The sequence below is a fragment of the Osmia lignaria genome, chromosome 15, assembly GCF_051020975.1.
Source record: "Osmia lignaria lignaria isolate PbOS001 chromosome 15, iyOsmLign1, whole genome shotgun sequence".
NCBI classification, from domain to species: domain Eukaryota; kingdom Metazoa; phylum Arthropoda; class Insecta; order Hymenoptera; family Megachilidae; genus Osmia; species Osmia lignaria.
This window is the reverse complement of record NC_135046.1, coordinates 1,523,773-1,548,545: the sequence shown is the minus strand read 5'-3', so window position 1 is coordinate 1,548,545 and position 24,773 is coordinate 1,523,773. Positions and strand designations below refer to the sequence as shown.

The 24,773-nt window shown below is 39.7% G+C and overlaps 6 protein-coding genes across 17 annotated transcripts in view; 3 read left to right on the top strand and 3 right to left on the bottom strand.

Annotated features, from left to right (window-relative positions):
* Nucleotides 1-9,033, bottom strand: part of Crtc (CREB-regulated transcription coactivator) — a 29,024-nt gene extending 19,991 nt beyond the window's left edge. The window contains exons 1-2 of one of the 5 annotated variants that reach the window (XM_076692521.1): nt 8,454-9,033; nt 4,364-4,615 (exon numbers count right to left, since the gene is read on the bottom strand). In XM_076692521.1, coding sequence (XP_076548636.1) covers nt 4,364-4,615; nt 8,454-8,567 — 366 coding nt within the window. In that variant the 5' untranslated portion in view covers nt 8,568-9,033. The remainder of the gene's footprint in view (nt 1-4,363; nt 4,616-8,453) is intronic. The other 4 variants (XM_076692522.1, XM_034315668.2, XM_034315670.2 and 1 more) reach the window with 4 other exon arrangements.
* On the top strand, nt 606-2,451 carry Obp1 (odorant binding protein 1). Its single transcript, XM_034315692.2, has 6 exons — nt 606-777; nt 1,421-1,502; nt 1,685-1,773; nt 1,837-1,939; nt 2,033-2,097; nt 2,242-2,451. Exons 1-6 carry the CDS (start codon nt 709-711, stop codon nt 2,257-2,259), a joined length of 426 nt encoding a protein of 141 aa, XP_034171583.1. The 5' UTR covers nt 606-708; the 3' UTR covers nt 2,260-2,451.
* Nucleotides 9,034-9,195: 162 nt separating the features above from the next.
* On the top strand, nt 9,196-12,187 carry LOC117600340 (mucosa-associated lymphoid tissue lymphoma translocation protein 1). 2 transcript variants are annotated; one of them, XM_034315665.2, is made up of 11 exons: nt 9,196-9,560; nt 9,632-9,795; nt 9,866-10,052; nt 10,140-10,404; nt 10,478-10,570; nt 10,643-10,868; nt 10,931-11,114; nt 11,189-11,403; nt 11,489-11,587; nt 11,687-11,943; nt 12,048-12,187. In XM_034315665.2, exons 1-11 carry the CDS (start codon nt 9,424-9,426, stop codon nt 12,150-12,152), a joined length of 1,932 nt encoding a protein of 643 aa, XP_034171556.2. In that variant the 5' UTR covers nt 9,196-9,423; the 3' UTR covers nt 12,153-12,187. The 2 variants fall into 2 exon arrangements, with proteins under 2 accessions (XP_034171556.2, XP_034171555.2); XM_034315664.2 differs by having other exon boundaries at nt 9,197-9,560; nt 11,675-11,943.
* A 65-nt stretch (nt 12,188-12,252) lies between these two features.
* Nucleotides 12,253-13,685, bottom strand: LOC117600348 (m-AAA protease-interacting protein 1, mitochondrial). 4 transcript variants are annotated; one of them, XM_034315684.2, is made up of 5 exons: nt 13,523-13,685; nt 13,036-13,356; nt 12,712-12,904; nt 12,466-12,654; nt 12,253-12,365 (listed from the first exon to the last, which is right to left on the bottom strand). In XM_034315684.2, exons 1-5 carry the CDS (start codon nt 13,532-13,534, stop codon nt 12,355-12,357), a joined length of 726 nt encoding a protein of 241 aa, XP_034171575.1. In that variant the 5' UTR covers nt 13,535-13,685; the 3' UTR covers nt 12,253-12,354. The 4 variants fall into 4 exon arrangements, with proteins under 4 accessions (XP_034171575.1, XP_034171577.1, XP_034171576.1 ...); XM_034315686.2 differs by having other exon boundaries at nt 13,447-13,580; XM_034315685.2 differs by lacking the exon at nt 13,523-13,685 and having other exon boundaries at nt 12,745-12,904; nt 13,036-13,497.
* A 594-nt stretch (nt 13,686-14,279) lies between these two features.
* On the top strand, nt 14,280-15,665 carry mRpL24 (mitochondrial ribosomal protein L24). Its single transcript, XM_034315680.2, has 5 exons — nt 14,280-14,420; nt 14,504-14,692; nt 14,752-14,954; nt 15,025-15,211; nt 15,294-15,665. The coding sequence occupies exons 1-5, from the start codon at nt 14,325-14,327 to the stop codon at nt 15,378-15,380; spliced, it is 762 nt and encodes a 253-aa protein (XP_034171571.1). The 5' UTR covers nt 14,280-14,324; the 3' UTR covers nt 15,381-15,665.
* bbg (PDZ domain-containing protein big bang) overlaps nt 14,286-24,773 on the bottom strand; it is a 44,204-nt gene continuing 33,716 nt past the window's right edge. For all 4 annotated transcript variants that reach the window (XM_034315646.2, XM_034315645.2, XM_034315648.2 and 1 more), the window contains exons 7-11: nt 20,427-21,038; nt 19,441-20,345; nt 16,910-19,370; nt 16,656-16,811; nt 14,286-16,527 (exon numbers count right to left, since the gene is read on the bottom strand). In XM_034315646.2, the coding sequence (XP_034171537.2) occupies nt 16,358-16,527; nt 16,656-16,811; nt 16,910-19,370; nt 19,441-20,345; nt 20,427-21,038 (4,304 nt within the window). In that variant the 3' untranslated portion in view covers nt 14,286-16,357. The remainder of the gene's footprint in view (nt 16,528-16,655; nt 16,812-16,909; nt 19,371-19,440; nt 20,346-20,426; nt 21,039-24,773) is intronic.

Below are 24,773 nucleotides of genomic sequence, written 5' to 3'. Positions count from 1 at the left end.
TATTTCAGAAAAAAAGAAAAGTGACCAGCTTGGGTATAACAACGAGTAATTAGAGGATTATAACGTAATGGACTAGTAATTCCAGCAGTCAGACAGCAACGTATACACATAGACAAATCTGCTTTCTCATGTTGCCATGTCTGTTCCACCAAAGCCATTCGGCTTTTTAACCCTTTTTTAAATTTCTGAACTTAATTCCTGTTATTCCTCTTTGATTGCTTTCAACTTATGCAATAACAAGATCTCCAACCTATTATTATTAGCGACAGGTCTCGAGAGAAAGAGAGTTTGTTAATCAATAACTTCTAATTTTATATAACATTTTCTAGGGTACGTGAACCAAAATGGTGGTTCTTCTCAATGAAATCTTGAAACGGAAGAAAACAGTACGCAGGATGCGCTCAGGGTCAGGATCGCCTACTTGAACACGTAATCCAAAGCCCACTTCCGTTACACGGTTGAGAATTAACCGCGGCAAGTCAACTAGGACTTCAATCAACGAGCGAAGAATGTACAGGAGGTAACCCTCTCTTACATACGCCCACATCCCGTGCACCCCCACAATCGAACCGAAGCGAAGCGTTATAAAAAGCCGACATCACGGCTAAGACGGCGCATTATATCGTGTACGACGAATCGTGATCAAAACAGCAATTGTCTGTTTCTTTTTTAGTGGACAAAAATCTAGGTGAAACGAAAGGACGGAGGATGGGTGCCAAAGAAGGGCTGCTGTTATTTGCACTGTTGTACGTGCAGACGGTTATCGTGCGCGCAGCGGTAAGCTTTCAAATCGCTTGCAGTTTCCGGTGGCCAAGAAAGGGAGGGTGAACGATGTTTCGCAAAATTTCGTACGTTCGGATCACGGATCTGCTAGATTTGCTTTTGAAACCGGGAACGCTACTCAAGGGTCTGGTCGAAAAACGATTCACGATAAAATACTGCAAGTCTTAGGGTGTAGAGTCGAAGCCGAGCGTATCGATTCGTTGACCACGGATATATTCGAGATATCAACGAGTCAATAAGCGTGGAAATAACGAGACGAATCGCTGTGTGTGACCGGCCATAATCAATACATCGGGACAAGCGGATTCGAGATTAGAGGGAAAGCCTAATTGGAGCGTGCAAACTTTCTCTCCACGTAATTTCACCCTACGTACCATTTACATTTTACCTTTTATTCTTTCACATGAATGTTTTTACTTGTTACGAAAACGTATCACATGGGGATTTAGTTACATAAGCGGTACAGAAAAGAGACTCGGTTCGCTGGTTATTATTCCCGAATGTAGGAATAGAATATCGATTTGTTACGGACCAAACAGCCGGTTCATCTTAGAAACTTTCAACGCCTATTATACTGTTTTCAATGAGAAACGTTCCATCTGTTTAATTAATTTTCATCAGAGTTTCTTTTTCGTAGCCGGACTGGCTACCACCGGAGTTATTAGAAATGGTGCAAGATGACAAGGCACGGTGCATGAGTGAACATGGTACCAAACAAGGTTAGTACTCATGAAAGGAATGGTAGTTAAAAAACAAATTAATCACATTCTGGTATGACTAATAAAAATTTCCCCTAAATATAATATTATATATGTAACCATGTTTATGTTAAAAAATTCGGGGACAATTCGTCAGATAAACAATGCAAGTACGTAAAATAATTCGTTATTTCGGAATTTAGAGCAGGTCGAGGAGGTGGACAAAGGAATCTTGAAAAATGAGCCGTCAATCACCTGCTACATGTATTGCATGCTGGAAGCGTTCAGTTTGGTAAATTTTTGAAAGGATCGCCTTCATTGAAGTTTATACATGTAAAAATGACTCTGTTTTCAGGTGGACGACGAGGCAGATTTAGAGAAGGATATGATGATAGGTTTATTGCCAGAAAATATTCAGGAGAGGGCAGATGCTGTTGTGAGCAAATGCGTACCGACAAGTACGTACGTCTATTAAAAAAAAAAAAAAAATATGTATAAGGGAACATTGCAAAAATGCATTCTAATGAAATTCTCACGATGCTTTTTTACAGCTGGCGCTGATAATTGCGAAAAGATATTTAACCTAGCTACCTGTGTCTATGCCGGTGCACCAGACGTAAGTTGCATTTAATATTCCACAGTAATTGAATATTTCAATGATCAAACGTGTACTTTATGCATATATTCAAAGAGCAAAATTACCTAAATCCCTCAAGAAAGATTTCCAAGTATAAATCTTCATTACTTTCCATACTTTCAGGTATGGTTCATGGTCTAACAGCTTAAAAAAGAAGATTACTCCACAAAGGGATGGAACTATATTAAAATAAAATTAATTTTGTAAAAACCATGACGAAGAATATATGACTAACGCAAAAGTGATTTAGAAGGGAAGAAAAAATGCATCGTTGAAACATTGAAAATTAAAAAAAAAAGATACTTAGCAGAAGAAGTTAAGCAAGAAGCGAAGTTAAATCAGCAAATAAAACGAGTGTATAATTATTGTTGTTAGAGAAAGAAATATATACGGAGCAAGTGAACGAATGTATAAAAAAAGACAAGAAATTGAAAGAATAAAATCGACTGAATGAGAGAGAGAAAATAAAATCGAGGAAAGAATTCGATCGAACACGATGAATTTATTTAAAAATATAAAAGAGAAACAATAATACACGCACACATATGTGTTGCGTAACCGTTCAACAGCGTAGAATTCGCGAATAACTGATACCGTGTAATTTGCATGACGATTTAATTCGCGAACATCTTCGAACGCGACGTGATTGTATGTTTTCTCGCAACGCCTCCTATGTATATGCTACGGAAAATGATACGCAGAATACGTCGGACAGCCATTAAAAACTGCTATCCTCTTTCGAGATAATTTTATAATGACATCATCCGATACGGTCACCATTATTATGCAATATGTATATGTATATCGTTCGGAAGCGATCGCGGTTCAACTTCGCCTTTGCAAATCTGCTATCTTTGCGAATCTTCGTGATTGAAATGTTTACCGAGTGACAAGAAGAATTTTATTTCAATCAAACAGTTAACGAACAAAAAAAGAGGTTCCTTCGGTGAGATAAATTGAAGCTCGAAATTGGTACGGGACAATAGCTATTTTTATGTAGTTTTATGTCATGAAATCTTATCAGCGATTAAGTCAACGATTAAGTACAATTTTCTCGCACTAATTACCACTAACAAAATGTATCATGCGTTATCGTGCAGAAACATTACAATAAAATGAAAAATAAAAAGTGGGGTACATTGAACCTGTCGAAGGAAGGAGTCTCGACCGAGCGATGGTTCGTGTCATCGATTCGTCGTCCCACCCAACATCGTCGCGGTGTCGTGGGTCCGATGCACGTGGTGTCGCGTAACCAAAGCATATTCCTCGTGTTCATCGATCAAGGGTATCGTTTCCCCATCAATTTCACGATATTTCACGTCGTTTAACTATCAATCGATCAAGAGTGGTTACCAGTAGCTATTTTTCATTCCGTCAGCTAACGATGCGAACCGAACGACATAATGAAAGATAATACCGTGTCTCTCGCGGGAGATGGTAGTTTGATTCGATTCGAACGAATCTGGTATCGAATTAAAACGGAGTGAACGCGTAACGCGTTCCCCCGGCTACGGAGAAAAATCTTGAAACATCTATTTTTACACGGTGACTGGAAATAGTCGGGTTTAATGAAAGGAAGCACGCGATCTGCCGTTCGTACGTTGCTCCAGTCATGAGTCACGCTTCGAACGCGAACTCGCAACAAGTTGAGAGGATCCCCTATGATGTCTGTCGGTGTAATTGATCGAAGCAACGGCGATGCGGTGATTTCAAATACCGTCACGAGTGTTACCGCGCATCCGCGAACCACCCGTGACCATTGGTCACACGCGCGGATCGACGAACTCCTCTATTCACAGCCAGCATCTCCCCAAATCTCACCCTCGGATTTCGAATCAACCTCGGCCGTGTTTGCACGGTCCAAAGCAAACACCGTAGACGTGTTGATACAATTGCTAAGTTACGCATTCGAACCGTTAATATCACTGATTTAATTGCCTACCGTTCTATTAACAATGGGAAGGGTTAAACTCGCGACAGTCCATCAACTTACTTTACGAACATTCAGTTGGATAAAGTAAAAAATAAATGTGCACATCTGATAGCAAACACGTTTCTACTAGCATTCAAAGTGCATACACGCTATAAAAAGGAATTTTGTCGAGGGTAAGAACCGTGTGACGTGTGGTAAAGAGGCAAAATAAATGGATGCAGCAACAGAAGAAACGAATAATAATAATAATAATAATAATCTAGTTAAGACAACAGAAAACTAGATTGACTCGATTAGATGGCCATAGAGTACCTTAAGGTCGATCGAATGAATAGCAGCGGTGTGCGGCGATGGGTGTTCTTTCGCGTCGGCGCCGCAGTTCGCGTTGTTGTTTACATTCGGCAGAGAACCACCCGCCCTGAACTGATTTCCCAGGTTAATGTGCAGGTGTTTGCCGCTGGACTGCGGTGGGCTGGCGCCGGCACTCTTCACCGACAACGGGGTCTCCAGTACCCCGGACGATCCCGTGGGACTGGCGCACACCGAGCTGCTCGCCGAGGCGACCTAAGCAGGTCCATCGTTCATATGGTCACACCAACTCGATTTTCTCTCCGACTTACTAACACCTTTACATGATACACAACAACGCCAGCCATGTCTTTTTCATTTATTTATTTTTTTTTTTCTGCCAACCCATCGAGAATTTTACTTACTGATTATACATACTATGGGTTTCTATACCGTAATCAGGTTTAACGGGGTATTTTTATCATGCCGGGAAGCGGTTAGAATTCCTGTTTTTAATGCGAACGATAATTAACACATTCGAGACCGGTGAAGCACCTGATGTGTCTCACGACCGGTTTTGAAACGTAGAAAGTTTTACATAATTTTATCACATAAAAGTATGGCGAAATGGTATTTACGATACATCAATTTGAAGCTCAATGTTTGAGGAAAATGACTGAATAAAGATTTCAACAATACTGTTAATACGAATCGTGTGATTTTTCGTTGCAACATACGGTGTATTAAGCATTTTTCTGGTCTCGAATATGCTAAGGGAGAGTATTGCCTTTTCTCTATGGGCAACGTTTCCTTCGATCACGATCGTTAAAAACCCACACGGGTTAAACTTTACGCCCGGAACATCGACATTCCTGTTCGACCACGATCTGATAAACAAGCTTCCTCTCTTCTCTCTTCTCTCTCCTCTCCTCTCTACGAACCAATCCCTTTTTCCATAGTTAGGTCTATGGTTCGAATTCCAGCTGTGCCTCGACAGAAATTCAGTCGATTCGTAAAGAAATTTTTTTCGTTTGAAACTCGAATGCCCCACGAGATATCGAGAGAACAAGCGGCTATAACGTCAAATCCAACGAAGGAAAGGAACCGGCGAACAGCGGTCTAGCGATAAAATTGCATTCGTGACTAGTCTCTAGTGTCCCGAGACGGAATTACATAATTCCTCGCGGTGAAAGCAACTTCTCCAAATGCAACCTGTTTTACATTCGCCAGTCTCTCGAATTACACACTTTTTTTTTTTTTTTCATACGAGAATACGGATGATTCATCCTGCGAACGAAATACCTATGGAACATTTGTTGAATGGTAACAATGGTAATAGTGATCAGAAATTGTGTTGCCAAATTGTATCTTTTAATCCTTAAAAAATGTTTGATTTATTGAGATTCAATAGCGGGGTAGCGGAAAGAAACACACCTGACACACGATACATTCTCGACCGTGAAAATCGAATGGATTGTTGTATTGAACAGTCAAAGCACTCAAGATAAACGCTTATCTTCAATTTAATAATACTACGATTTGCACGAACGTTAAAGGATGCGATAAAAAAGAAAGATATTTAACTAGACAGAAGAACATTCGAAATTACCGCCAAAATCATTTGAAATGTCAAATCGCCGTAACGAATCAAGATAGAACATAAATTTCCCTTCAAGAACGTTAAAAAGTAACTTATCTGTAATAATTCACGATATAAATGGCTTATTAATCGAATTTTAAGTAAATTAAAAAGGTTAAACGTAAAAAACGATCATTTACTTTTCTCATTTGAGTGGCGCGCATGCGCAGGACCACGCATTGAGTTCGAGCGATTAATCGCCGTGGTCATAATCGTTATCGAGGCCGTTAACGGTACAATGATTCACAAGCGTGCACAGTTTGGCCCGTTGGATGAAAAATCACGATCTGGATCATAGATCGCGTTAGAGACGCAAAAATCGAACATAAAGAGACGGGGAAAAGAAAACAACGAACGATCGTGCGTGGATACAATGTTCGATACGACATACTGGTCGAGTCGAGTTATCGACAACGATTAGCGTTACGTTCACTCGTGCGAACGTATCAGCGAGGTTATGTACATGCGATATGGTCTCTTATTAAATGCTATCGAAAATTTCGCGTGGAATATATGTATACACGCGGAACTCGTTCGAATTCGTGACTGTCCGTCACGTGGTATCAGTACTGAAACCGAAAACATCCGTTAGTCGAATCGAAGGAATATCTACAAGCTTGAACGAGTTACTCTGACATTCCAACGTTCGCCAGATAATTTTGCGTGGTTGAGTACGGAAGAAAAATAAAGAGAATGTCAAGCGTGCTAAGAATTCGTCGAACACCTGAAAACACGCCGCGACCGCCACGACTTAACCTCTTAAACGCTGCGAACGTGTTTACACGTGCAACAATGGAAACGGTGCCAAACACATTGAATGCATCGACACCAATTACTGAATTTCATATTTTCTATTTGATTACCATTCAACATTTAATAAAATGATAGCGTGCACGCATACGCATGATTCGCTGTCGAAAGAATTTAGTAAACAGGAAAGGGTTAAGTCGACGTTACCGTAAGTAACCTCGCGATATCGACTGATCGAACGGTATGCTTTAAGGTAACATCACAGCTTCCGCATTTAGTACAATGCTATTGTTATGTAACCGTATATGTATACGGTTATCGTATGGATATGAAAAACGCGCCAATTTCGCACGATTTCTTACCCATAGTAATGGAACTCAAAGAGAGGGCGCTATGCACGGATCTAAATGAAAATCGTGATTGGTATCTGCTTTTTCTTCCACGATTCGCATCTCTCGTGGCACGCTATCGTTTAAGTCACACGAGGTTTGGATAAACGAATGAAAACATTCTCGCGTTGCAACATCTCTGGACGGTGTACGTGACCAACGGTAAACGCCGCTCCTGACGGAAGGATCGAATCGAAATTGACGAGGTGACAAAATTGCGATAATAAGGTAACGTGAAACACTTGTCTGTGAAAATTTCGGAATATTTGGAAGAATAATTTCGCGCAGAAGCGAAACGATACCTTCTGTTTCATCGTCTAGAAAATGACAATAATTGGTGGAAAAATATCCGCTGAAGGTTTCTGCTTCGCGTACTAGAAAATTAATATCATTTCACCCAATAACGATTATGTTTGCCGATAATTCAATAATACTATATAAAATCGAACAAACTGTTTTCTTTTCCTAACACAGAACGATGCCCACTCGGAATGACACGTGATTCTGAAAGAAAAGTGCTCCGAAACAGTTCGACCAAAATGATCTATCGAACGATGCACTTTTACAAACGTTAAAACTATCAGAAAAATAAACAAAGAGCTCGTTCGACTGTAATCGATCTTAAATAAAAAGTATGTCGTGTAAATAGAAACACAATCACAATTCGGTTTCCAATTTCTTTCGTATACGAAGAACGAAGAGGCGACAAACGATTCCCTAATCGAGAACACTCAATTACGCTACATACCATCACTCGAGTAAAAGAATAAAGGTTTTCTCGAAAAGTAACAACGTTCCGAACGAGTCAACAGGATGAATGCGATCGTCGATCGTACACGTACGCATTTATTAAGAACTTACAGAACGGATGGTGGCGAACAAGCGCACAGTACGTTCCGCATAGTATACCGGAGCATATACCCACTTCACACAGATACGCGTATCCGTACACTCTCTTTCTCATAGGCGAAGCAACGAAGAAGACCAATATACACACCCGTCCTCAGCCCGCACACTATGAACACGGATAGAAAAGAGAAACAGAGGGCCAACGGGCTTCGTACAGTTGTAGTTGTGCACGTTTAAACATAAATACTGATAGTAGCCTAGCCAGGCACTCATACTCGCACACAGTAACGTGTGGTAGCGAACCTAACCAAACACATTCACGGAACGCGACATATATAACACACACGTATAATCGACACAACACACAGCGCAACGAGGAGAGAGAACACTAGTTGTTTACGTTCTAACATCTCCACTCGAAGAAGATGCACCAAGGATAATAAATGTATGTCCCTCAATGGCAAGGACCTATTGGAATTTTCCTTACTCTGCTCGTGACATCCGAAACCTCTCGCATGATCGCCTCGAACGCCGCTCTTTCCTGCGCTTCCTTCTGTTTGTGTAGCGCGATCTTGTCACTGAATTTCCGTGGATTCGCCATGATGGCTCGACACTTAAGATCTCCCAACACTCGCGAGTATCGTGCACTCTAACTATCGTGTGCACTCAACCCCCTCGCACGTTTCCTTTTTCACCAATCGCACCAATAGGGCCTCCCTAATATTTCACCACGTTAGAACCCGTAACCTACTGCCTTCTGGATGGCACTGCCGATCGCTGATACGCAAGATTATGCGGCGCAGCGCGCCATGCGCATCGCGCAGGAGCCGTTTTTCGCGGGCTCATTGGTTACAGTGATCCCCCACCACTAAGCGTATCTCACCCGCAATAAAAAACTGACGACACTTTTCCGGGCTGTTCCGAAAAACTGGCTTATTGTTACAATACACTGCACGGTGGATAAAACAGGTTAATGTTGACAGTTGATTATGTTGAAGACACATACGAAAAAATGAGAAATTATTCTTTCATTCATTCGCAGCTATATTTCTTTTATCAGTTTATACTCACTATTCAATATGTATAAATAAATAAAATATTTTGTCTACTTGTTTTTTTACACCTATCTATATTCTGTACGTTTTGCAAATTAGCAAATTCTTAATGGAATATATCGATTCACGATCTATATTTATCCTATATCCATAAGATATGTATTATTTAATGAAATAATTAGAAAGTCTTTCAATTGTTTAATTTTTAAGACTAAACACTTGTGTTTCTGTTATATCGATTGAGACAAAAATGATCATAAATATCATTGATGTAATACAATATTCCTCAAAGTTGTCATCGATTGCGATTTTATACCCTTTTTGCAAATATATATGTTATTTATGTAACAAGGAATAAACCGTTTATTTAATTATTTTGTAACACTATTTTGAAATGTAATTATGGCATGTTTCAATAAAGATACATTTATAGAGTGTTTGCCAATAAGTGTATATAATGATTTAGTCAATGCATTAAATAAAGATTCAGCTTGGATGACACTAGCAAATCATGTAGCTGAATGGCTGGAATATCCAGGGTAAGTATAGAAATACTATTTAAAGGTCACCAAAAAGTGTTATCAAATTAAAATAATATTTTCTTATGCAGCGCTTTGTGGATTCAGTCTTTAAAAGACATAAAACACCCACATGAATCTTCTGGACAGAAACTACTTTCTGAATTAAATATTAAAATGTGCACTGTAGAAATCTTATGTACATTGTTAAATGAATGTAATCTTCTTAATGTTCTTTCTATATTATCACATTCAGGTATAATTATATTTTGCATAGCACTATCCTGTCATAGATTTAATAATATATATTTTAAATATGATTCTAGAACCACTAAATATTATTGTGCATCCAACAGAAGAATTAGAAACTAACATTTTAAAAATTTCATTTGGACAACATCTTCGCTTATGTTGTATGGCAGTTGGTATGCCACCACCAAATTATATATGGTATCATGGAGATGCACAATTGCAAAATTGTACTTCTAATCAACTTGATATTATTATTACCAGGTGTGTACTTTATAAAAATGTGCACTGTAATATTTTTTATAAATGTTCATCAGTTTCGTTATAATACTCATTTCATATGTTTCCAAGTGCATCTCAATCAGGAGAATATAGGTGTAAAGTGCTTCAGATAAAACATGATGGAACTCTAATATCAACTTTAATTTCTAAAGCTGTAACTGTCCAAGTTGGTCCTATACCTGTTAAAATAGAAAAACAACCACAAGCATTGATTGAAATCAAAGCTGGTGATAGTTACACAATTTCTTGTGAAGCTAATGGCTACCCTAAACCACATTATCAGTGGTTCCATGAAAATACTAAATTAGAAGGAGAAACTTCTAATACATTACATGTATGTAAGTTATTGTCTTTTTCTTTCTATAGGAGAAATAATGCTACTTTACTTAAATCATTTGTAATTTTAGATACAAAACTTCAGTTCAATATATGAAGGAAAATATTATTGTTACATTTATAATGATATTAGTGAAGTCTATACTGAAAAGACTCATGTGATGGTAAAAGTGGATAACATTTTTTATAAATGGTTAATCATTATATAATAATTTTCTAATTTCATTATGTAACAGATGGATCATCCAAGATTGAAAGCAGTTGCAAAAATAGCTTTAATTATTGCAAATGGAGAGTATGAACATCATGGGACTCTTCCAACTGCTAGGAATGATGCTGCACATATAGCTAATCTTCTTAAAGAAATAGACTTTGAAGTAATTTGCCTGATGAATTTGACTATTACTCAAATGAAAAAAGTGATACAATTATTTAGTGAAGCTTTAGTGACTGGTGTATATGGTAAGATGTAAAAATTATGAAACAAAGAATGCAAAACCAAATGATTTATTATTTTTATATAGGTTTATTTTATTTTGCTGGTCATGGTTTCAAAATACAAGAAAGTTATATGCTTGCAACAGATTCTCCAGAAACATATTTAAGAAAGGATGCAATATGTGAAAGTGAATTATTAACTGCATTCCTTAAAAATGATCCTAAATTATTAATTATTATCTTAGACATGTGTCAAACTTTGCCCCCAAAGTAAATATTTGTGTTTTTTTTGTTGTTATTTTAATGTGTATTTATACATGTATAATTAATGTACTTATTTTCAGAGAATTTAATCCCGATATTTATCGCGAGCTACCAACAGTAAATGAATACAAAAGCAATAAAAATCTACGAAACTTAATTCAAGCATATTCCACGTCTAGTTATCGACCTAGCTATGAAAAAGTAAACAGCAAATATGGTTTATACGTGACTCATCTTAGTAAATATATTACTAAAAATATAACAGTTACAAAAATATTTGAAGATGTAGGAAAATGTAAGTCTATTGATACTATGAATTTTGTAAATACATTAGATTTCATTTTTACCGAGTCCGTATTTTACTATAATCATACTTACAGCTTTTGATAGCAGTTTCAAAGGTAAAGAACGCAATCAGATTCCAATGTTTGCTTCATCAGTTACGAAGCCGTTTCGACTTACTGATGCTATATACAAAAGTAATTCTACCTCTGTTCTTATTATATATACATTATAAGTACTGTTTTCGTTTCTTTTTCTTTAACGTAATTATTAAAACATTACAGAAAATCTTTCAGATTCCATTAGTTATTTAAACAAAATAATATCATTCTCAACACAAACACTAAATATAACTTTCAAACAAGTAAATATGAGTACTAGAATTATAATATCACTATTCATGGAACCCTATTTAAATTTAATAAAAATCAAAGTACTTGACTTACAAAACGTAGAAATCAACTTCCTTAATTACAAACCTGCGAAACGAAATAATTTATACCAGGATCAAGATAGAAAAGAATGCTGGATCCATAATCCTCAGATTAACGAGGTATTTTTTGTTTTTAATATAGTTTTGTTATCTCGCTGTCACAACAGTATATTCATCTTAAACAGTTTATTTTTGTATACAATTACATTATCAATATGTTATAGGGACCATTAATTATCTCCATTACCAGGAATGGAACTCCTATTGATGCAACATTGTTACACATAAAAGATTACATACCTCCATTATTAAAAATTATGAACTGTTAAAATATTAATATCTTTTTTATTTTCTAATAAAAAAGCACATAATTGAGTAAGATATGAAAAATAATGAATAAAATATTTCAACTTTTTAATATATACATACATTTTATTTGGCATACCTTATGGCATTGTACAAGCAAACTGAAAAATTCCTCTATGCTTTCTATCAAATCCTGTTACGTTTTATATAAGAAAATAAGTAGTTCTAGAAACTCTCTGTAATGCATACAAAATAATTTATTTCAAGCTGAAAATTTTATTTAACGTACAATCAAGATAAATACATAATAAACAATTGTTATTCTGTTTTACATACCATGGTTAATTAATTTTGCTATCCACGATTCCCCAATACCCTTTCTATATCTTCTTTGAAATACATATGCACACTTGAACATAGATTCCAACTTGTTCCTGATCTCATAAAAAGGTATTAAAAAATCTATAGGCTGAGAATTTGAATACATTGCTACAGCTGTTACTTGAAGAATTACTTCATTTTTATCTAAAATGAAATTGCACAATATAGAAAAAGAAGACCTTATTTCTTTTATAAAATTACCTGTAGTTTTAATTATTTGTATCTTAGCAATACCAATTAAAGAATTTTCTGGTTGTATGGCGATGAGTCTTCTTTGTTCTGGTGTTAACTGATCAACTCTATGTTTTAAAACTTTAATTGCTCTTTTATCTACAAATTCATTTAGTGCTTCATAATTTTGTGCAGCTAATGCATTAGATATTACTGACATTGCCTGAAAGAATATAAAATAAAAGTTGGATGTATATATTTTATACAAACTGTAAATTATTCAAATACACAGAAAATACAAAATATTAATATAAGTAAAACTGTGCATATAATGCATTAGACAAAATATGATACCTGTGTAGCTCCAGCTATAAATGGAAAAATTCTGAAATCTTGATCAACAGTTGAACGTATAAATATACTATAAAGAAAAGATGCTATTGGTGCGGGTTTAACACTTCCTCGATGCCACATTAATGATGGCAGACGACTTTCTTTTTCCTTCCTTTCAAGATTAGTATGAATTAGTTTATACATGCTAAAACTTGAATTTTTCAAATTGTTGTATTTTAATTCTATCCAATGAAGGGATCTTTTCATTTTTGTGTGATATTTGTTCCGGATATTAAGTGTAACTAATGGTCGCATCTGTATATGAAATATACATCTTTCCAACTGAAATAATAACATTTTATGTTTGTTTAACTTCAATTATAATAAAAATAAATAGGTCCCCCAAACTTTATTCTTGTGAAAGATGCATACTTTAGTTTGTGCGCATGCTACTTGGAGCGCGGTAGTTTGGAAGACCTGAATAGAAAGCAATGACTAAAGATCCAACCAGATTGGACATGCTTTTGTCAAAGAGAAGGTATAACCTCCTCTTTGTCTTGGTTTTCGAGCCTGAGGATACAGGGATACAGGGGTGATCCCCATGAGGCCCATAAAGAGAAATAAAATAATAAATGATTAGAATGCTTTGGCCTTAGTGCATAAAGGATAAAATAAGTAGAAACTGAAAAGGGTGGGCTTTGGCTCATAAGGCTGGTTCAGACACGGCTAGTAATTTAGTCGAGTGGGGAGTAACTACTTGTTACTAAATTGTTTAGCGCATAGAAAAGTGCCCGGACTAGTACAGTTGAGCTTTGGAAATCGAGAGTACAAGATATATCGCTTGACTAAAGAAATGGGTCCGGACAGGTCGGTTCGGAAACCTAGTTAGTGGTGGGGGAAGCCTACTCGACCAGAAAAATCCAATGAAACGGATCGACTCGACTAAACCGTTTTACTAAACTACTCGACTAAACTCTAGTGTCCATACACTAAACTACTCGCCACTCGACTAAACTACTAGCCGTGTCTGAACCAGCCTTTATTGTTAGTTGGATGCAATAACTGAAGTGGCGCTTAAATCAGTTTCCGATCGGGGCTGTTTTACTGATGCGGAATTCGGAGTTCATAGCCACCTAGTGCTAGTTTGCCAAAATTAGTGAAACTAAATACAATGAACAAGTGAATAGTCTATTTAATATCTCCTCCGTGCCTCCATAGTACAATGTATAACAAGATTTAGTTATCTAGGTTTGTTTAGAAGATTTTAAAAACTATATTTTCCATAATTAGCCTCATTTCAATTAAGAACAATGAGGTTGACAGGTACTTTACTTTCAAAAATGGGTGAATGGTCTAAAAAATATGGAAATTTGCCAGATCGGTATATAGACCGCGTTATGGAAAAGGTATGTAATTTTGTTTGAAGTGTATTTATTATTTGCATCCTGATTATTGTTGATTTTATCGTTTTCGTATCATTTGTGTATAGGTGTATTGGCAATCACCTCCGGGGAAACCGCAATATCTTCGAAAGAAAATAGTAGCAACAAACAAATTTTATTTTTCTATTCACCGACCATGGACCGCAACATTTCAAGTCGAAAATTTTAATCATAAACGGAGAGATTTCGTTCCAGTTGAACCCATTAAAGATTGGAGTTTCTTTCGCGGAGATCGCGTATGTACTGTTAAATGTTATGTGAAGTGAACCACAATACAATATTAAAATATTTTTAGGTAGAAGTACTTGTTGGAAAAGATAGAGGAAAACAGGGAATAGTGAGGGATATTATTCAGGAAAGAAATTGGATTATTGTACAAGGCCTAAATACAAAGTTAATAATACAAGGAAAGACCAAAGATTTTCCTGGTGTTTGTATGCTTATAGAACAACCATTATTAGTTACTACACAGGTTCTGTTAGTGGATCCCTATGATTTGTAAGTATCATATAGTTTTTCTTTAATATGAGAATTTAAAAATGTAATGACGTATGTAATTTTATTTCAGAAAGGGAGCTCCCATAGAATGGAGGTATACAGAAGAAGGTGAAAGAGTAAGAATATCAACTAGATCTAATAGAATAATTCCAATACCAGGATCAAGTAAAGAAACTATAGACTACAAATCCCCTGAATTATATGTAGACCGACCAAAAGATACTGTTGCAGATGATGTAAAGGAGGTAACATTTGAGGTATGTTACAACTTGATACCTACTGACATCATAATATTATTTGCCCTAGACAGTTTTTATCGTTGATTTTATTGATACACAGGCTCATTTAAAAACGTTTGAAATGGATATTATGGACAAGATGGGTATTAAAGAAGACCGTGTACCAAAGAAATATTTTTGGTACTAGTTTTGGTATTAATCTATCATGTTTTTTCAAATGAATATTTATATTACTATCCTCTTCTTTCAATCACTTTGAGGATTATTTGAAATGAAACTAAAATCAGACACATCAACGCTTCTGCAGTTTAATTGTGTAATTTATTATTAATAAAAGTTAGATTGCGATATTTTCTGTTCATGAAATGTATAGAAAATATTTATAGAAGGAAGGATACATATACATAACGTTAAGCGATCGATCGAATATTTCACAGATACCTCTGTTAAAATAAAATGTATTGTTATCGTGTTTCCTTTTTCTTGTGGTACTATCTATTGGGAAATTCGACGAGGAAAAGCCGTCTCTATTGATGCTTATTACTTTTACACTAACACACATACATATCACAGCATGATTTTTAACGAACGCAAATCTAGAAACGAATGTCAGTCTACATTTAAATACTTCATTACTGATGCGTTATATTAACAAATCCTTTTTTTTTATATTATATATGCGATTTTCCTATATCAATTGTATTTCGAACTTCTTCATTCTTATTTACAAATGTTTTCTTTTCATTTATTTCATAAAACCATATTTAACAAAACCGTAAGACAAGCATGTCTAAAATAAAGGCTACTAGTAGATAATTAGGAGAAGCATTCTTTTCATTATCATTAATTAGATACATTGGAACAAGTTGCAAAATGTTACGCGTTATTAGTTGACGAAAAAGAAAGTTGACCATAACAAAAGAAAATGGTCTCCCTGAATACCGAGATATCCAAATAATTATTTATCAAATAGCGTTTCCAACGAAATATTCGTTGTATTTTTTAAACGTAAGTACTCGCGACAGAATGTGTCATAAACTGTCACATTTCTCGTTATTTCGTTCCAATCGTTTATGATCAGAGTATCGTTCATTTATAGCCTTTCATTCGTCGTATTTTTACCATTTTCATACGACATACGTTTACGTTAATTATAACTACCATTCACGAGGATTTGGTGGCAGGGTGCCTGACTAGGAGGTTCACTTCACCGTCATGTAATTTCTTCATGAGGGACCAGGCTTCGATCCTCGACATACGCGTAACATCGTATCCATTCACTTCTAACAATTGGTCCCCTGCCTTCAAGGCACCCGTCTTGTCGGCAGCACCTCCTATATTATCGAATGTAAAATCGTTAATACGAAGCAAGAGAAAATTAAAATTATTCAAGCGCAGACTTTAGCTGATCTAATAATGTTAAAATTAATTTCAGTCCCTAGATCTCTATGCCTATACTTACCGGTAAATATTTTCTTGATCACCAACGGTCTGTCTCCAAGAGGACTGTCTCTGCCTCCTTCAAGACTGAATCCCAAACCGGCTCCATCTTTGTATACTGCTACAACCGAGGGTGGTCCCCATGCGGTATCTTCTGCGGCATCGTTCGTCTCGAATCCTTTTAACAAAAAAAAAAAGAAAAATATTTTTTCGATAGTAGTTAATAAGTTGTCACTAATAATAATAGTGACGAAAGGCTGAAAAAGGTTTAATCACCTTCGATGATAGTTTCGACGCTTGCTGTTCGCGATTTCAATTTACATCCTTCCTCGGTTCTCGCTCGAGAGACTACCAAGACGACTTCCGACCTGGGCTGTTTAAGCACCGCTATGCTCTCCCTGTGCGTGAGACCTTGCGTGCTTCTTCCGTTTATGCTCAGAATCCTGTCTCCCCTCTGCACACGACCGTCCTTGTCGGCTATAGAATGAGCCAGCACCCGATGAATAGTGATTTCCTTGATCTCACAGTCGGCTCCTCCGGCCAACGTGATGCCAACGCTACCGGAGTGGTTCTCCTTGTGCAGTAACACCACGATCACGTCGTGAGCACCTCGAACTTCCTCCAAACTCGCTTCCTCTACCAGCTGGGCTAATTCTTGTTGCGAGATCAGGCTGGTGCTACTGGCCAAGGAACTGATGCTACCAAATTGTTCGCTATAGCACCTGTCCGTGTCCACGTCCGTACCAACAGGGGACATGTTCTCGTCCACGCTGCTGTCCAGACTCGGGAACCGGTTATGAGCACCTTGATGCGTATTAGGCGAACAATTCACCTCGATCTTCTCCAGAGCCTTTTTCATGTCCGTGACACTGGCGCTCCTTCGACCGAGACTCCTCGCGGTTGGAATCTTCGACAGCAGAGACTTTGATCTTTCGACTTCCGTTATCTCGTCGCCGCTACTGTCCAGTCTCGACCTGTTCAACGTCGGTATCTTCGAAGGTTTATCCTCGTTCCAAGGCTCGTTCGAGGTCGACGAGCTTCTCCTGATGTATCTATTGTCCCTCGACTCCCAAAGCGATCTGGGCTGAGGGTTAGCGAGTATAGTATTCTTCTCGATTCGAGAATCACTCGTGGGAGTACGTGGTAATTTCGGATCTGCTTTTGCGCTTAGGATATCCTCCAAGCTCATTTGGCTCTTCGATTTTCCGAAACTTCCGTCGTCCACGTGTATCGCCGATCTGGATCTGCTTTTAGTCGTGAGAATCGTCAAAAGATCGTTCTGATCTTCCGTACGAGTCTTCGGCGTTATACTCGAACCACGTCTCTGTTTCGAAGCTTCCGGCGATCCAGAGCCCTCGTTTCCTGTATTCCTGTTCGTCGATGACAAACTAACCTGTTGTTCCTCTATGACAACCGATCTGCCGTTCTTCAGAGGGCTATTTACAGGAGCAGCATCCAGCCTCCCTTCCTGGGGCTTCTTCTCGACCTTGTTGCTCTTCTCTTCCGCCGATCTGGCCAGCGCTTTCGCTTCCGTTCGAACCCACATTTTCAGATCGTTCGACGGTTCCATCGTCTCGTACTTGGAGGATACACTTCTCTTTGGGGATAATTTCGACTCGTTCGCCTCTTTCTGGAAGGACTCATCTTCCCCGAACGAGTCGGTTACTTCGATGTACGCGATCTTGACATCCTTCGCGTTCGCGTCCTTCGAGTAATTCCTCTGGTAGCTATCGTCGCCATTTTCGGTGATGCTCGCACGACACTCGTCCTCCGGGAACTTTCTCTGAATCAACGGTGACCCATTCAAGTCCCTACCGCTTCGACACCTGGCACTGGCCAAAATGTTCTTCCGATTAATGGCTTCCACGCTTTGAGGCTTCAGTACTCTTCTCGACAGAGACTCCGCGCTCGCTTGGGAACCGGAAGTGAGGGTCGACGACGTACTGCAGTTCGTCTCGGTGCTGTTGGACCGTTTCAACTGTCTCTGAGGTATTTGGGAGGTTCTAGGGTTCGATTCGCTAGTTGGTAACGGTGATCTGTGCTCTGATCCGCTGCTACTAGAGGATGACCGCTCGGATACGAACGTTCTTTCGTTCAGGATGTTGGATCTTCCGGTGAATTCTACGCTCGATTCTCTGCCGTAGCTTCTGGACGAGCTGTCCACGATCAGAGCTCTTCGCGGATAGTTGGTCTCCGTGGAGACGTAGGATCTTTCGGAAGAAACGGTGGATCGTTCGGAAGGAACTGGGGACATGGGCGGACTGAAGCCTCGGGAGATGCTGCTCTGCGAGCTGCTAACCGCGGAATCGTTGTCAGAGTCGTCGTAATCCATTCGCGTCTTCCTCTGGCCGGTTCTCAATGGTCTGTTGCGCAGACCTTCCGGAGAGCTAGCCGTCGAAGCAAACTCGAAACTGTAATCGCTTCTTGTCGGACTGCAGATGCTTTCCAAACTCTTTGGCGGCTCGGAATGAGTTGGCGTAGCTGTTGGAGTCGGCGTAGACGTTGCGCTGGTCGTCGTGGTTGGAGTACTTTTTGCAGTGCTGTATAGCGAGGAATTGGTCGAGGATGAACCATACACGGCCAAGGTCTTTCTTTTGAAAGCTGGAGAGTACTTGGAGTGTATCTGAGGTGCTGGCATCTTGAAGGAGGTGGTTTTCACCGGCATACTAGCTGTGCTCGCGTTGCTTGCCAATGAACTCTGCGAGCCCCACTTGTCTTGGATGTTCGCCTTAGCTAGCTGTAATGGAAAACAATTTTATTTGCTTCGAACACGTATACACCTAATACGGTGCGATATGCACGCTTACCTGGTGCAGCAGTATCGAGTCCCTTGATTTAATTTCAGGTAAATCGATGATAGGCGTGTCGATGGGTATACTCTCCTTCTCTGGGATAACCAGGCCTCTCAGTTTCGATATCGATCTCCTCCTCTGTTCGATCAGCTGATTCAGGCTATTTCTTCTGATCTCCTCGTTGGGCCTCTTAAACGTGGACGCGAGTGAGTTCGTTCTGGTGATCTGCGAGCTGCTCGACAGCTCGTTCGTCGTCGAGGTTCGATCTTGCCCGTAAGGGCTCGATCCGGAGAAGCTGGTAGCACGCGATAATACCGAGCTGGTCACGGGTTTTAACGACACGTTCGGTGAATTTTGGCCGTTAGTAGTCGAACAATAGCTCTTTATCGGCGATTTCGGCACCGGTGACGATTCGAAAGAGCTTATCAACGGCGTCGGCGTCGACGCGATCGGCTTCTGAGGAACAATCGGGAACGTCTTCGATGTGTGAATAGTCGGGGAAACAAATGACGGACTCTGAGTGATACTGGGCGATCTTTGCCTGTACTTTTTCACGGAGTCCTGATTGACGTTCCGACTCGAGTCGGTCAAGTCGAAAGAGCTTTGCGTTCGATCCGCGAAGAACGAGGCCCTCTCCTTCTGCCCAGAGCTCTTCTCGTCGTTGCAAACGTCCTCGGTGGATTTATACTTCGATAACCTTCTGGTGTTATTCGTCGCAGTAACGACAGTCACCGTGTTTGGGAACAGAGGCCCGTCCAGGCTGCTTTGGGACGAGAACATCGCGATCTTGTCCCTGACGGACTTCTCGGACTTGTCGTCCTTCCTCCACAGTTCGCCGTTCAATGAAAATTTCCTCGGCGATGACTCCAGAATTGGAACGTTCCTCGAGTAGGGAACAACAGTTTCCAACTTGGGTGGGCCTGATGAAAAAAACAATTAAACTATAATTAAGTATCTATTTTGGCTGCACGTTTCAAAAGTTTTAGAGTGTCCCTCATTACCTGTGAGTGGAAGCGGCGGGGGCGTGTCCAGGGTATCCTTCTCCTCTTGCAACTGCTCGATAACCGGGTCTTTGTGATAATATCCAGTGATTTCGATCTTCTTCTCCGAGACGATGACGTTACCGTTACTTTGGTTCCCATAGCTGGAATAGTTGGTCACGGACGTGGTCTTTTTAACGAAGTCCTCCGCGATGAACGGTTTGGCGTCGTCGACGCGGGACTCTCGAGCCAGCACGCTCGCGTCCTGACAAATGCTCTCGATGCTCATCTTGCCGTTTATCTCGATGCTCGGCAGACCGACTTTGCTCACCTCCTGGCAAACGTTCTCCACGCTGTTAAGACCGATTCTGGCGTCGGCGAGGATCATGCTGGTCGCGTTGACTACGTTGTTCTCCAGCTGTTTGAAGCTCTCGTTGAACGACTCGTTCTCGTTGCACAGGACTCTGCCGTTTGCCATGATCGTCGACGTCCTCGCGGCGGTGGTTGCCGCCGTCACGAATCGGTACTGCTGGTTGTTGCCGCCAAACTCTTGATAGGCTGCTGGGAACTCGTCCCCGTCCGGGGGCAGGCGTTGACCGCCTCCACAATTGTCCATCCTACCATTTACCGGGTCTAAAATCACAGAGGAGAATTTTTGATTTTCGCGGTATAGATTTGATTTCGGGACGCGCCATGCAGAATCGATTGATTCACGGTCTCGCGAGTTCGACGGGATCGACGCCCCGACGACACAACGTAACGCGTCGTTCAACACGCGTCGCTGCTCTCTCGCGATCTCGCGAACGAACGTTGATCCGTTCAAGCATCTGAAATATGCCAGTAGCGGCCAGATCCAAGGTAGAAGAGGAAGCGCTTAATAAAATCCACTTTTCGAACCGCGATAAGGTTTAAAAACGTCCAGCTAACAGATTACACGGACGGTTACACGGGCCTCGAGTATTTTCCTCTTTTTCTCGCGGACGTCAGTTTCACCGTTTATCGACAGCGGACAGCGAACAGCCTGGCAGGAATTTCAATCTACGTGAGAGCTGGCCAATTCAGATAAATTTTCATTTAGTCCAACATAGACTCTATCTCTACGTGCCTCTGCCCGCAGAATTTGATCGTGTTCAGACGTTCGACTCTTCTCGGAGTTAGAAAAAGATCGTTAGTATCGGGATTCGTGCACGGATATTAGGTCCCTGCGTAACTCGAGGAATTCGTGGGTTAAGGTATGTAGGTGGGTGACGTGTCAGGTCAAAGCATTGAAGAAGATGTCAGGAACAAAGGACTCGGTTATTTTAGCGATTTACGCAATCGTGTTACTTTCACGAAACGATACACGATGTCGTCCGCGCGACGAGTTAATTTAACCGAGGGAGTCGCGTGTACAGCAGCAGATCCGCGGTTTCCTCGCAACCAACCTGATCGTGTTCGAGTCCAAGGATTTCTACATTCTAACACGCACCCACTGATAAAACCGTTTGCTCGCTTATCCGCGGATACGTCACGCTCTTTAGCTCGAAATTACAGAAAATATTCCACATATACTGTTCGACTTCTTTATCATTGTTCCTATTTGAAGTTCCTATTTTACCGTGAAAACGTTGTTATTCCATCGTTAATAAAACGCGTCCCGCTAACTTCTGATTAACATTCCTGGCCGGTTACCAGTCGATGGAACTAATCGTCGATACACGTGCAAACCGGTGCTTGTTCCGATATCGCGATACGATGCACCAACCACGTGCCATCGGAAATTCCATTGACCGGTAACGAAGAACGTGTATTATGTAATTCGTAGACGAACAGCGCCTACGAGTTTCCTGTTTCTTCCTCAACCGCGTTCCGGCCGTTTAACAGAGAAACGAATTAACAGAGATCGTGTTCTCGAATTTTCGCCAATTTTTTCCAATTGTAATTAGAATAAACTGGAAATATAATTTTACTATAAGTAATACTTCATCTTCCCTCGGACCATCATAGGACCATTCCTCAGGTACTGCTTCAGAGGAATGGTCAGTGCGGCCCCTGCGCCTCCTTCGTTCTTATTTTTCATATCCCCAAAATTTCTCGTGTTCGCAATGTCTGGCGATTCGCATTCCAGAGTTCTTCATGTGTGACAGCCACTTGTCGGTCCACGTTTACGCGCCACGAACGAACGCACACTCTTGCCTCCCTGCTATCCCTCGCCTGATATCGGTACAAATATGGTGCGATCGCTGGGACGATCATACCGTTCACTGATGAAACGGGTATACTATTGCTTTACAGCGGAATAAGATTTCAGAAAATTTGAAAAAAGTAAGCAACGTTATCGAGTACCTGCTTAAATTTCATTATTTCGATCGATTTATAGACGAATGATTTACGATCAAATGTTAGTTAATTGATTCTCAATCAATAATCGCCGGTATCATAGAGTCTATTAATAGTCTTCCGGTCGGTTAGGTGTTAACACCTATAATAACCCATATTAACGCGTGCCGTACCAGACACGTCTGTATCTACTGCGCCTACTAGTAGTAGAGGTACCGCATTCTTCCCCTAACGTTCTAACGTCGAAAGATTCAACAAATTCTTCCCACAGGTTTTTCCTATCATTTATAGATCTATAAATTATTATTAGTACTTGTAATAATTAACAGATGTTCGAGAAGTTTCAAGCTAAAACGGGCAAATATTTAATAAAAATTTACAAGTTTCAAATTGTTTATTTCTACTTTGACTAAAAGAAGTATGTTTATTTCATTCCATATCCACTTATCGTTGTGACAAGTACTGACCTCGACTTCATCGAAGAAAAAGGCTTCCTGTAGGAAGCTTCCAGTGTCAGGCTTCTCCGTGGCTGACATAATATTCTGTCGGCCCGATTTATAACTTCAACAAACAATCGTTCGACACTGTAGAAACTACGAAACGTGTCTGTTCGAGATAGGCGGTTTCCTCGAATAAACGAGCTGAAACGGTCCGGTCGGGACGAAAAGTAGCGGCCACACGACCCTGAAGGACCACGATTCGAAGAAAAAGCGGCACTGCTCGCTTGGCAAGGGGTTAAAGAGGAGAAGAGGGATAGAGAGGACTCGTTCTTGCCGGTAAGAAGGCTCTCGTAAGACTGGACGACATTGCTTGTTCGAGGCCAGCTTCCGTGGTTAGCTCCGAGATCAAGCGTTATGCGTTCGCGCGAAAAAGTGGGGTGGCACGAGGTGTGGCTAGTAAATATTACCGCAACTGATACTGTAACTTAATTTTCACGAAGAAACCTACATTTTAACTCATTTCCCCTTCGATACACCCCCCTCCTACCATCTGAACTGGATATTCCTCTGTAAACACCTATTTTCAATCTCTGGAAATTTAATTAAGGAAAACCATTAAACCTAGCAGCCTGGCGTTTTGCATATATATTGATACACGTCTAAAGTAATAGCAGACATTTTTGCAAGGTATTCTATTAAAAATTGTAGGAGTTATCAATAGATGGGTAGGTACGTGTCGTCGAACGTTATGTATGGAAAATTTTCAAAAGACATTTACTACACCGTGTAATTTACACGTATCCCGGCTATGAACCTAATACTTTCGTGTATATTCGAGGCGATTTGACGCGATTACCAAGCCCCATCGCTGGATATTACCGATTCTTCGTTTTAATGGAAACTCGCGTAGGTGTAATTTACGTAGAATTAACATTTTTTCTTTCCCCAACGGCTTATCTGACACGGGAATATTTACGGTGTTTCATTTTTACCGCGATTTAAGTGCAGGAGAAAGTACCTGGAGACTCGAGAAAGACACGAATATCGCGAGTTCAAGGATCGAACGTTCCTTCGTTCTTCGAACGAGACAACTTTTCTGGTTCGTCTAGTCGTTTAACCTAATTGCAACCATAAATTACGTCATTTTGCATACCGTTTCAACTACGAGATTCTGTTAGTCGTGATATGGGAAAAGATTCATAAATTCTTTTTAACGGATACACCCATGATTATGAAACGTAGAAAGTCTGATAAGATTCGATGACATAAAAGTATCGTGAAATCGCACTTGTGGCGTATCAATTTAAAACTTAAAGTGCGAAGAAAATGACTGTATAAAAGTTTCATCAATGTTCTTGATACAAACTGGCTTAAATTGAAAATTGGATATTCAGTGATGGACGTCGCGAAGCTGTAAATTCGTTGATCCATTGTTTGTTCTAACGAAGAATACCGATGAAACCTTTTCATAGTTATTTTCTTCAATGTTTAAGCTTTAAATTGACATACCATAAGTACTATTTCGCACGACTTTTATGTCATCAAATCGGGTTAGACTGTATAGGAGCGCACTTTCAAAATTGAAAGAAAGGAACGTTTTGTCAAGGAG

What these genes read in the sequence shown, in the direction of transcription:
- Obp1 (XM_034315692.2), top strand. Translation starts at nt 709, where the DNA reads ATGGGTGCCAAAGAAGGGCTGCTGTTATTTGCACTGTTGTACGTGCAG. An exon ending in CGGTTATCGTGCGCGCAGCG is followed by an intron (nt 778 to 1,420) that starts GTAAGCTTTCAA and finishes TCTTTTTCGTAG; the next exon opens with CCGGACTGGCTACCACCGGA. An exon ending in TGAACATGGTACCAAACAAG is followed by an intron (nt 1,503 to 1,684) that starts GTTAGTACTCAT and finishes TTCGGAATTTAG; the next exon opens with AGCAGGTCGAGGAGGTGGAC.
- LOC117600340 (XM_034315664.2), top strand. Translation starts at nt 9,424, where the DNA reads ATGGCATGTTTCAATAAAGATACATTTATAGAGTGTTTGCCAATAAGT. An exon ending in AAACTTCTAATACATTACAT is followed by an intron (nt 10,405 to 10,477) that starts GTATGTAAGTTA and finishes TTGTAATTTTAG; the next exon opens with ATACAAAACTTCAGTTCAAT. An exon ending in TGTCAAACTTTGCCCCCAAA is followed by an intron (nt 11,115 to 11,188) that starts GTAAATATTTGT and finishes ACTTATTTTCAG; the next exon opens with AGAATTTAATCCCGATATTT.
- LOC117600348 (XM_034315682.2), bottom strand. Translation starts at nt 13,371, where the DNA reads ATGTTATTATTTCAGTTGGAAAGATGTATATTTCATATACAGATGCGA. An exon ending in TTATAGCTGGAGCTACACAG is followed by an intron (nt 12,905 to 13,035) that starts GTATCATATTTT and finishes ATATTCTTTCAG; the next exon opens with GCAATGTCAGTAATATCTAA. An exon ending in ACAAATAATTAAAACTACAG is followed by an intron (nt 12,655 to 12,711) that starts GTAATTTTATAA and finishes ATTTCATTTTAG; the next exon opens with ATAAAAATGAAGTAATTCTT.
- mRpL24 (XM_034315680.2), top strand. Translation starts at nt 14,325, where the DNA reads ATGAGGTTGACAGGTACTTTACTTTCAAAAATGGGTGAATGGTCTAAA. An exon ending in TAGACCGCGTTATGGAAAAG is followed by an intron (nt 14,421 to 14,503) that starts GTATGTAATTTT and finishes ATTTGTGTATAG; the next exon opens with GTGTATTGGCAATCACCTCC. An exon ending in GTTTCTTTCGCGGAGATCGC is followed by an intron (nt 14,693 to 14,751) that starts GTATGTACTGTT and finishes AAATATTTTTAG; the next exon opens with GTAGAAGTACTTGTTGGAAA.